This window comes from Notamacropus eugenii, chromosome 5 (assembly GCF_028372415.1).
Source record: "Notamacropus eugenii isolate mMacEug1 chromosome 5, mMacEug1.pri_v2, whole genome shotgun sequence".
NCBI classification, from domain to species: Eukaryota; Metazoa; Chordata; class Mammalia; order Diprotodontia; family Macropodidae; genus Notamacropus; species Notamacropus eugenii.
The window spans coordinates 425516816-425529016 of NC_092876.1; the positions used below are offsets into that span (position 1 = coordinate 425516816).

The 12201-nt window shown below is 36.8% G+C and overlaps 1 protein-coding gene across 17 annotated transcripts in view; it reads right to left on the reverse strand.

The window, feature by feature from the left end:
* The window catches only part of ITSN1 (intersectin 1), a 279156-nt gene that overhangs the window by 171327 nt on the left and 95628 nt on the right, over nt 1-12201 (reverse strand). For all 17 annotated transcript variants that reach the window (XR_011968537.1, XM_072616851.1, XM_072616849.1 and 14 more), the window contains one exon: nt 11468-11583. Coding sequence is in view for 16 of the 17 variants with exons in the window: in XM_072616851.1 (XP_072472952.1) it covers nt 11468-11583 (116 nt within the window). In the remaining variant the exon portion in view is untranslated. The remainder of the gene's footprint in view (nt 1-11467; nt 11584-12201) is intronic.

A 12201-nucleotide genomic window follows, 5' to 3' on the forward strand; every position in this document is an offset into this window, starting at 1 on the left:
AGGGAAAAGAAATAAGACTATTGAAGGCTATTTTCTCAGAGAACAGACATTTCCTCCCTTCCTTTCTGATGAGGAAGAACAATGCTTACCATCAGGCAAAGACACAGAAATCAAGGCTTCTGTGTCCCAGCCCACCCAATGGGCTCAGGCCATGGCAGAGCTCAAAAAGAATTTTGAAAATCAAGTTAGAGAGGTGGAGGAAAAACTGGGAAGAGAAATGAGATGAAAGAAAAGCATGAAAAGCAGATCAGCTCCCTGCTAAAGGAGAACCAAAAAAATGTTGAAGAAATTAACACCTTGAAAACTAGCCTAACTCAATTGGCAAAAGAGGTTCAAAAAGCCAATGAGGAGAAGAATGCTTTCAAAAGCAGAATTAGCCAAATGGAAAAGGAGATTCAAAAGCTCACTGAAGAAAATAGTTCTTTCAAAACTAGAATGGCACAGATGGAGGCTAAGGACTTTGTGAGAAACCATGATATCACAGAACAAAGAGAGAAGAATGGAAAAATGGAAGATTATGTGAAATATCTCATTGGAAAAACAACTGACCTGGAAAATAGATTCAGGAGAGACAATTTAAAAATTTTGGGACTACCTGAAAGCCATGATCAAAAGAAGAGCCTAGACATCATCTTCCATGAAATTATCAAGGAAAACTGCCCTGAGATTCTAGAACCAGAGGGCAAAATAAATATTCAAGGAATCCACAGAACACCACCTGAAAGAGATCCAAAAAGAGAAACTCCTAGGAACATTGTGGCCAAATTCCAGAACTCCCAGGTGAAAGAGAAAATATTGCAAGCAGCTAGAAAGAAACAATTCAAGTATTGTGGAAATACAATCAGGATAACACAAGATCTAGCACCCTCTACACTAAGGGATCGAAGGGAATGGAATAGGATATTCCAGAAGTCAAAGGAACTAGGACTAAAACCAAGAATCACCTACCCAGCAAAACTGAGTATAATACTTCAGGGGAAAAATTGGTCTTTCAATGAAATAGAGGATTTTCAAATTTTCTTGATGAAAAGACCAGAGCTGAAAAGAAAATTTGACTTTCAAACACAAGAATGAAGAGAACCATGAAAAGGTGAACAGCAAAGAGAAGTCATAAGGGACCTACTAAAGTTGAATTGTTTACATTCCTACATGGAAAGACAATATTTGTAACTCTTGAAACATTTCAGTATCTGGGTACTGGGTGGGAGTACACACATACACATGCACACACACACACATACATAGAGACAGAGTGCACAGAGTGAATTGAAGAGGATGGGATCATATCTTAAGAAAAAAAAAATGAAATCAAGCAGTGAGAGAGAAATATATGGGGAGGAGAAAGGGAGAAATTGAATGGGGCAAATTATCTCTCATAAAAGAGGCAAGCAAAAGACTCATTAGTGGAGGGATAAAGAGGGGAGCTGAGAGAAAAACATGAAGTCTACTCTCATCACATTCCACTAAAGGAAAGAATAAAATGCACACTCATTTTGGTAGGAAAACCTATCTCACAATACAGGAAAGTGGGGAACAAGGGGACGATAGAAGGGAGGGCATGGGGAGGAGAATGCAATTCAAGGTCGACACTCATGGGGAGGGATAGGATCAAAAGAGAATAGAAGTAATGGGGGACAGGATAGGATGGAGGGAAATATAGTTAGTCCTATACAACACAACTATTATGGAAGTCATTTGCAAAACTACACAGATTTGGCCTATATTGAATTGCTTGCCTTCCAAAGGGAAGGGGTGGAGAGGGAGGGAGGTAAAGAAGTAGGAACTCAAAGTGTTAGGATCAACTGTAATGTTCTTACCACTAGGAAATAAGAAATACAGGTAAAGGGGTAAAGAAAGCTATCTGGCCCTACAGGCCAAAAGAGAAGACGGAGACAAGGGCAGAGAGGGATGATAGAAGAGAGAGCAGATTGGTCACAGGGGCAATTAGAAAGCTTGGGTCTGGGGGGAGGAGGGGATAAAAGGGGAGAAAATTTGTAACCCAAAATTTTGTGAAAATGAATGTTAAAAGTTAAATTAAAAAAAAATTAAAAAAAAAATTGTATCCACTACAATCAATGGTAAAACCATTGGCATGTCTCAAGAAACTCAGTTGGAGTTCAAAGACTCCAACCATTATAGCTGAGCTTGATAGAAAATTTTGAGATAAGTTGTTTAATTTCAATTACTTTTTAAAAACTGGTTTGACATGTGATTTCACCAGTGTAGGGAGTTTATCAAGTAGGAAAAACCCTACAGTAAAAAAGGATTAACAATCTGTCTGTAAACTATGACCTTAAAGAGTTTACAGATGCTGAGATAGTAGGTGGTTTGTCCAAGGTCATACCCAGTAACAAGTCAGAGGCAGACTAGATACAAGACCTTCCCTTACCCACTACACCACATTACATCATATCCGAATACTTTATCACACAGAAATAAAAATCAGAAGCACTTACATTTTATTGATAGCATTCAATAGTTCAATATTTAATAGAGGGTGCTATCTAGTGATCGACATGCTACTGGCATACTGTCAGAAGAAGTAACTACACTGACTATATGTTATGACACCAAAGAACAAAAGGAAATTGCAGTTAAATGGAAGAAAGACTCACAGGTTCTCCATGACAAAGCAAACAAAAGAGCTGGCAGATCCTGCATCCCCAAAGGCAATAAATATCAATTCAAGTAACCCTTGGCCATTTTGTCCTGCAGTACTCATAATAGGCATTAACAAAAAAAAACACCATGAAGATAATTGCAACTTGAGCTTGAACGTCTGCTACAGAGAATGGAGAGGTAAAGAAACTCTATGTAGAATTTGATAAGATCCTTCAAAACAAGCCAATGCATACTTCTGTGACTAGGCAATAAATCTAAAGATGGGCACAGAGGAGGATGGAAAAAAATATCAGAAAATACAGTTTATGTTTAAGAAATGGAAGAGACCAAAGGTGATAGACAGTAAGTATAGCAACACTCTGCCTCTATGTATTATGAATACTCTCTCCAAACAACTGCTGGAACATTCTGGACAAGGTAAACACTGAACATCATCAAACAGTAACTGACTACATTTTAACAAACAGGAAAAGACTGCCAACTCATATGGGATTCCTATCAGAATAAGCTGTCTGTTCAATCATTCTGTTACTCAGTAAGAACAGCAGTCAGTTGTCAGTCAGAAGAATGAATATAAAATGTCACCACATATAATTGTTTAGAGCTTCAACTTGACCTTTTGAGGTGAGCCATCAGTGTCAAAAATGGGCAGAGGAAACAGGAAAAGATATTGATAGCAAATATTGTTAACCACTGTACAGCTGTTGCCACAATTAGAAGACCAAAAGAGCTCAGATCTCATTTTATAGACCCAATGCTTATTCTCCTTGCTATACAGGCAGACAAAGCAAACAGCAATTTATAATATAAACCCATTTATAAAACACTACAGAAGATCACTCCAGCAAAATTAAAGAAAAGCTGTTTTCTGTAATCTTTTCCAATCCCCAAACATCATAATAAAGGAATCATATACCAGATATGGGCCAATTACGGTTGGATACATAAAATAGGAAGACAACCTTCATAAAAGGTAAAATTTCATGAATTAATGTGGGATGATTTTAAGAGAGGTTTTATTCAATGTCCCCTACTCCTGGAAACCATTACCATGACCACAAGCAAGTTCATAGCTTATAATTCAGACCCTGGCAGGGAATGCCTATAGCAGTTGCCTCTGCATGAAAACACATCCTACCAGCTCTCCAAGTGCCACACATTTGTTTTATTCAGCCCTTTCGAGAAAGAAAGAGACAGACAGACAGAGATAGAGAAAGAGACAGGGAATGGAAAAATAAATTGACTTGGGCAGAAAAGAAGATATGTATAATGCTGAGAGTCATAAGCTAGATAGATGGCAATGAAGATTGGACCTGAGGGAAACAACTGGAAATGCAGGGAGAGGTGGGAGTCCTCTGTTCCCCGAAATTACTTTGAGCAATGGCTTGCGCCTAGTTGACTCCTCTATCTCCCAACATGAGAAGACTAAGACTGTGTAACAGCTGTCTCTCAGGCTATTTCAAGAGAGGAAAGGAAAGAGGACAAATGTGAACGAATGATGGCTAATTTAAGAGGAAAGGTTAGCATAAAAACTAGATTATACAAAGATAAACCAAGGGAAAGGGTCATATAACTGGAGGGTAGAGTTGAGTAAAACTTCAGAAAGAAAAGAAAGAACATTGAACAAATATTGCAAAATGAAGGAAAATGTTATCAATACTATCCGCATGAAAATAAAATCTTATGAACTCCCCAGACACCACGGAACCAAAAAAAGAAGAAACAAAACTCTTAAAATAAGAAACTAGAATGAAATCAGGGTCAGAGGACTCAAGGCAAAATTTAAAAAAAAAAAAAAAAACCAATGAGCAGAACAAAAAAAAAATCAAATACAAAAGGAAACAAAATCAGTCACAAGCATTTACTGAGCTAAGTGATGGGGACACAAAAACAAAAGTGAAAAATAAGTATATACAGTATACAAATAAGAAAATAGCTGATAGTTTTAAGAAGGGAATACTAAGGGAAAAAACAGGAAAAGCTTCATTGTAGAAGGTGATATTTGAGCTGAATTTTATAGAGAGCATTGCACGCATGGAGGATAGCCAGTGCAATGCACGGAAACAAGAGATAGAATGTCATATGTGGGAAATAGCCAAAATGACAGTTTGGCTAGACCAGAGACTAGGTGAAAGAGAGAAATGTGTAAGAGGACCAGAAAGCATCACTTTAGGAAGAGTTTTAAATACTAAACAGAAGAGGTTATATTTTATCCTAGAAGTACAAGGGAGACACCGAATTTTAACTGGATGTGGGGAGATTACATGATCATACACACACTTCAGAAAAATATATGTCATTCTCTCTATTTCTTGACTATCAGACCCTTATCAGAAATATTTGATATGAAGATGTTTTTTCCCCTCACTTCACAGCTTTCCTTCTTATGCTAGCTATGTTGATTTTATTTGTACAGAAACTTTTCACTTTATGCAATTAAGATAGGCTATTTTATCTTTTATGATTGGCTGTGTCCTTTGTTTGGTTAATAATTCTCTCCCTAACCACAGCTATTAAAGTACCTGTTATCATTTTCTTCAGATTTTTTTTATGAACTTTTTATCTTCAGGGCATATATCCATTTTGAGCTCATTATGTATGTTGTTAGCTTTCGGTCTGAAACTAATTTTTGCCAAACTAGTTTTCCTAGCAATTCTTATTAAAATAGGAAGTCCATTCACAAATTAATAATTTATCAGACAGTGTGAGGTTCTTGGGTTTGACTGTATCTGACTCTTCCTTGTATAGTGTGTTTTTATCTTTTTTAATCCAGGTCAAATACTTTTGATATTACTACTGCCTTACATAGTATAATAAGGTTTGGAAGTACTATTCCCCTTCTTTTTCAATTTTCCTCTTGAGAATCTTAGAACTTTTGCTTCCTCTTGGTAAATTTTATTAATAATTTGTCTAGCTCTATGAATTATCCCATTGGCAATTTGATATTAGCACTAAATTTTTACATTAATTTAAATAGTATCATTATTTTAAATATGTTGTCATAGCCCAACCATGAGCAATGCCATTTCCTTTAAAAGTATTATGTAATTGTATTCACATGACCTGAATTGTGTTTGTATGTCTTGGTAAATTAACTCCCATGTATTTTATGCATTTTGTAACCATTTTGAATGAGATATTCTTTCTATAGTATAATAGATCTAGAGCTAGAAGGGGTATTCAAGGCTGTATAAAGTCCAATGCCCTCATTTTAGAGACAAGAAAACAGAGGCTCAGGAGATTAAATGACTTCTCAACCTCACATGGATATTAAGCACCAGAGGCAAGATCTGAACTCAGATTCTCTGATTCCAGGGACAGATCATGTCAATAAACATTTATTAAAGCTCTTACTATGTGCCAAGAAATGTGCTAAGCTCAGGGGATATAAAGGCAAAAACCACAGTCCGTGCCCCCAACGAGCTTACATTCTAGTGATGGAGACAAGTTATAAATGACTAGATAGAAAAAAGGTACATATGGAGTAGATGACAGTGACTGATTAGAGAGGCATGAGCAGACAGGAGTAGGGGTGGAAAAGGTCTCTTGCAAAAGGTAAGATTTAAAGAAAGTTGGAAAAACTAAGAGGCAGTGATTGGGGAGTGTGGCAGTCATCAAAGCATTCCAAGCATAGGGGATAAGTAGAGCACCTATACGGAGAGAGGAAACGTCATGTGATGTGAAGACGTGCAAGCAAGGTTGGTGCTGATGAACCACAGAGTTCATAGAAGAGAGTGCAGTATAGAAGATGCTTATACAGATAAGTATCTATATGTATCTATATCTATGAATCATGTACACAGATATAGTTGAATCCATGAGAGCTAATGAGATCACCAGAGGGAACAGATTAGGGAGAAAGGAGAAGAAAGCTTAGGACAGAGACCTGGGAGACATCTAAGATCAGTAGACATGACAGATGAAGAATTAACAATGGAGATTAAAAAGGATCAGTGAGACAGAGGAACCAGGAGAGAGCAGTGTTGGAAAACTAGGGAGGATTAAGAAGCAGGTATCTGAACCTGCAGAGATTTATGGGTAGCCAATAGTTGCTGAATCCAGTAGCAGTCTACCACAATTCCAAACAGGAGAAAGTTCACAGATTTTCAGACCTAAAGGTCAGGAACTTGCAAAACAAAGACCAGGAGGCAAATGATCAGACTTCACCCTGGATTGGATACTTTTTTGGAGGAATGAAAGTTTGAAGGTCCCCAGCTTAACATTCTCTGAGATGCTGGAATAACACAGTGGCTCCCAAAAACCAGCAACATGACCCAAGAGAACATGAGCTCAGCAGAAACATTCTCTCTCTAGAAGTACACAGAGCCCAGCCTTAACATAAAGTCTGAAGTAAGAATAAGCAAAAAAATATATTTATGCCACAATGAGCATAAATGGTGACAGTGAGGCAAAAATGTACAGTTTGACAACTAAGAATAACTTATATAGCAAAACTAAGCAAAAAATCCTACAGGGCGAAAAAATGGTCTTTAATAAAATAGAAAACTTCCAAGCATTTCTGATAAAAAGATCAGAGTTGATAGAACCTAGAATCTCTGAAATATAAGGGAGTCCAGAGAAACATAAAAAGGTAAACATGAGTAAGTAATCATAAGGAACTAAACAAGAATAGACTTTATGCCTTTCAATTTTAGGAGGTAATACATGTGTGTCCCTTGAAACCTATCATCATCAATGGAGAGAGGAAAAAGGAGTAATTCTGTTATATTTTGATAGTCTTAGAAAAATAAAGGAAAGGCAGAGGAAAAGGAATACACTAGAGAGAGAAAAGTGAGAGGAAGGGTGGGGAAAACTCTCACATAATTGGGGCACACAAATAGAAGACTATACAAATAAGGAGGAAAAAATGGGGAGGGTGAGGAACATTTAATCTCACTCCCCTCTAACCTGATCAGTGGAGGGGAAAAAACATTCATATAGCTGGGTAAAGATATACATTTTCTCTGAACAAGGAAATAGGAGGGAAAGAGAAGAAAAAGGAAAGAGAGAAAAGGAAGATTAAAGGAGGGGTTAGTAGTAAGCAAAAAAAATTCTAAGTACAGAGAAGGTGGATCACAAAGAGAGGTTTGAAAGGAAAAGCTAAGAAATTTTAATTGGGCACTGGAAAAGGGCAGGGAAACAAAAGTAGATTGTATCAAACTTAAACCACTGGTGCTGAATATCTCTCTTGGTACCTTCTTCTTTATAAACAGGCAACAGGGAAAGTAAGGGAAGGAAAAATATCATAGAATACAATGGATGGAAATACAGAATTAATGATCATGATTGTGAAGTGTCAATGAGATTAATCCATCTCTAAACAAAATAGAAGAAATGATTAGAAAGTAGAATCCAACAATATGTTTTCAAAAAAAACAACTGAAATATAAAGGTTCAAAGAGTTTAACAAAGAAAGAGACTAGTAAAATCTATTATTCTTCAGTTGAAGTAAAAAGAAATGTAGGGGTAGCAATCATATCAGACAAGGCAACAGAAAAAAATAAAAGAAATAGAAAGGGAAACTACACTGTGCTGAAATGTACCACAGACAATGAATTAATATGAATACTAAAATGTATATGAACCAAATGGAATAGCATCTAAATGCTTAAAGGAAAAGTTAAGCAAAACACACCCTTTTAGAACAAGATACATCTAACTTACAAAAAGAACAAAGAAGCTAAGTATCTTCTTTTAGAAAACTTTTAGAAATGATAGCCTCCTGGAGGATACTGAATGGGAACAGAAAGGAGCATACATGTTTCTCAGATATGCAAGACATTTTTACAATAACTATACATAGGTACAGGATAAAAACCTCAAAAGCAACTATGAAAAGGCAGAAAAAATAAACATTTTTGACAGACCACAATGCAATAAAAAATTATACTGAATAAAGGGTCATTAAGAAAAGAATTAAAAATTACAAAATAAATTATTTAAACCTAAAGGATGGGTGAGTCAAAGAAAAAAATTGTATATACATAAATAATTTCATGAAAGATAATTACCACAATGAGACAATATAGCAAATTTTTAAAGATGCAACCAAAGCAGTTCTTAAAGGAAAAAAAATTTTATCTCTAAACATTTTCATCAATAGAAAAGAAGGAGCAGATCAACAATTTAGGCATGCAATCAAAAGAAAATGAGAAAAACATCCAATTTTTAAAACCCAATAAAATACCAAAATAGAAATTGTGAAAATCAAAGAAGACATAAACAGAAATGAAAGCAAAAAACAAAATGAAAAAAGCCCACATATATCAAATCAGTAAATAAAACTAAGAGGTTTTTTTTAAAAAATGAAATAAAACACGATTGATAAACTATTAGCTAACTAGATTAAAGAGAGATTGAGCTGCCTAATGCCATGAGAGACTTCTACCCTGAGGCCAAACCCCATAGGAAGGCTGAAAATCTTCCAGAAATAATTCAATGATTAACAAACTCCTACCAAGCCATACCTTCCCCATATTATTCTGAATGGGTTCTGAACTCCTCCATTCTCGTTTTTCCACTATCTTATTCCTACCTCTCACACATACTCCCAACCCATAACCCTACTCACCCCTTCTACTGTTTATTCTGGAATATCAGTTCCACAGGTAACAAACAATTGCATGTTAAATATTTTCTTTCCCATTCCTTTCATCTGCTAGTTCTCACAGAGACCTGACTTTCTCCTGATGACACAGCTTTTCCAGCAATGTTTGCACTTAAAACCCCTCTTCTGAGGTTCACTAAATCTATATCTACTACCCAACAAAATTCTGGTAGCTGTGACTTATGGCCCTCTAAGACCCACTCCTTTTTTACTCAATAAGCTCAGTGCCTGGCTGACAGTCTTTCTCTTCAGTTTTGCCCCTCACACTGGAGGACTTCAACATACATACAGATACTCAAAAACCCTAACCTCCCAGTTCTTCAACTTACTCATTTCCCAAGACTTATCTCAGCTACGGACAGAGATGATCATATGAATGATCTTGCCATCACCCAGAAAGAAACCATTTCCATATTCAAGAACTAAGAAATTTCCATGTCAGTTCACCATCTGTGGTCCTTCCACCTCTCCCTCCACCTTATTCTCACTGTATGTCATTGCAAATCCTCACAGTGATCTCTAATCCTTTGATACCTTAGTTCTTTTCCAGGCCATCACCCCAATGGGGTGACTCTTTCACACCTTCCTTTTTCAGTGATTCCTTGGTGAACTTGTCATAGCTCTTATTGTCTTCTTTTCTTGAATATTCAACCCATCTTGATGTCCATCTACCCCTGCCAAATCTTAGATTGCTCACACCATCCATTACTTTCATATGTTGTTGCTCAACAAAGCTAAAGAAAATCACTAAATTGTGTGCTGACTGGGTCCTCTATAAATTTATGTTACATAATTTCAACTGGGTCCTTACTGCCTCAAGGCAATCCTATATCTCCCTAATCAACTCACTATCCCACTCATCATGGCATATTTTATTTCTAAACTTTTTCATGCCTCCTCAAATATCCTACGCTTCCCCGTCCCCTCCACTCTCAGCTGGGAAGCTTGCCTAATAATTGTGCCTTTTGCCAAGAACTCTCTCTTGTCCCTGCCTTCTCATCTCATATCACTCAGCTGCCTATTGTTATTATCTCCTCTCCTTCATCCCTTTCTCACATGAAGAGGTGGCCTTTCTCCTTGTGAAGGCTGACACCTCTCTACCTGAACAGGGATCGCATTACTTCCTGCCTACAAACATGACCATTTCTCCCCAATCCTCAAAACACCCTCACTTGATCTGTCCATCCCCACAAGCTATCATCTCATCTTGTAAAGACATGGATGGAGCCAGAAAGTGGAAGACTTTTAATATTGATAAGACAAGTACTTCATTGTATATACAATAGGGAACTAACTAGTGAAAGATGGTTGTTCTCTAAAAGGTGCTTATCTTCTTAATTTCCAAATGTAGATATGACATGCAGTAGCAGCCCAATCTATTTCTACCAATCCTTCTTCTATTATAAGCTTCTTAATGGCAAGAACTACAAATTCCTTATCCTTGAATGTTCCCTTGTGCCTATAATAGTACATTATAGGAAATAAAAAACATTAATTGAATAAATTTCATTAATTAGGAAGGACTCCTGCCATGCTTTGTCTCATTCTCACCTCAGCTCTCTCCAGACTCCATGTCCTCCTCTGCACCTGCCACAACACCACCATGGAAAAGGTCTATTTTGGGGATCAAATCACATCATGGGTGACTTCTTCCCAGGACCATCACTTTAAGAAGGACACCAACCAAGTTCTGCCTCATTTTCACCTCAACTCTCTTGGGACTCTTCCTCTTTCTCCTAACCTCCCACACTGGTTCCATGTAGTTAGTTACCCTTTTCCCTTCACCACCACCCCCACTACTAGCCAACAGCCCTACATGTGTTGGATTCTCTCATTAGAATGTAAGTTCTGTGAGGAGAGGAACTGACTTCCTTTTTACTTCTCTTTGTATCCCTAGGGCTTAGCATAATACTTGAGACATAGTAAGAGCTTAATAAATGCTGCTGATTTGGCTTGTTGATTAAATATAGTACTTGCTACATTAGTAACTACCTTCAGTTTCACTATTAATTCCTCTGTATATCCAAAGTGTCAGCCTAAAACCTATAGTCAGGCAATAAGTTAAAGGAGATTAATATATTAACCCCCTACAACTGCTAATGTTTATCTCTCATCCTTTTCCTTCATATTCCAAAGTTTCCTGCCTGACTACTCTCACTTTTAAAAAAAATTTCAGTCCTACTTCAAAACTACTTTTAAAGATAATGTAACACAATTAAAACATAAAGACTAACTCACCAGGCAATTTCTTTTCCAGCTGTTGTTGTTCCTCTTCTAATGCCGGTTCCTCCGGTAACCTTTGGTCTACAGATACAGAGCTTATAACAGATATACCACTGCCAGAGCGAACCCTTCTGCAAGTACAAAAAGCCATGCATCATTATTTCTTTCCAAGAGTAACCATTCAGAATTAATCTTCTTTCTTAAAGTGTGAAAAAACAAAATATACAAGATCACTAGGGAAGCCAGTTATCAAAATATTTGAGAAAAAAATAAGTTAAATGTCGTAGGCCCCAGGGGAAGAATCGCTGGGCTAGACACCCTTTTGGGTTCCTTTCATGGTGGGAAGGCTTTAATCTCAATCATGAACTGGGTCTGCATTGCTAGGACCATCAAAGCAATGTGAGTAGAGGTTAAGGTGATGAATCCTCTAGCCATCAAACCCATGAAATAAAGAAAAATGCAAAAATTACTCTCAATCTTGTTCATCTCCCACTGTTTGTTTTTTTTTTTTCAGAGATGGTTGTAGAGAAAAAGGTGGATATCAGATCTATTTTAAATACTGGAAAACTGAGGGAAAGTGAAAAGGTTATTTATACAAATTGAATCAGGACAAAATCTGTCTCAGATAGTAGAACTTAATTCTCATGACCACAGATATTCACACTAATCAGCTGCATGGTGCATATTATGCAGCAAATTCCATGTATAATTGAGGAAATGTAGTAGTTTTGGTGACATTTGCTCTAGTC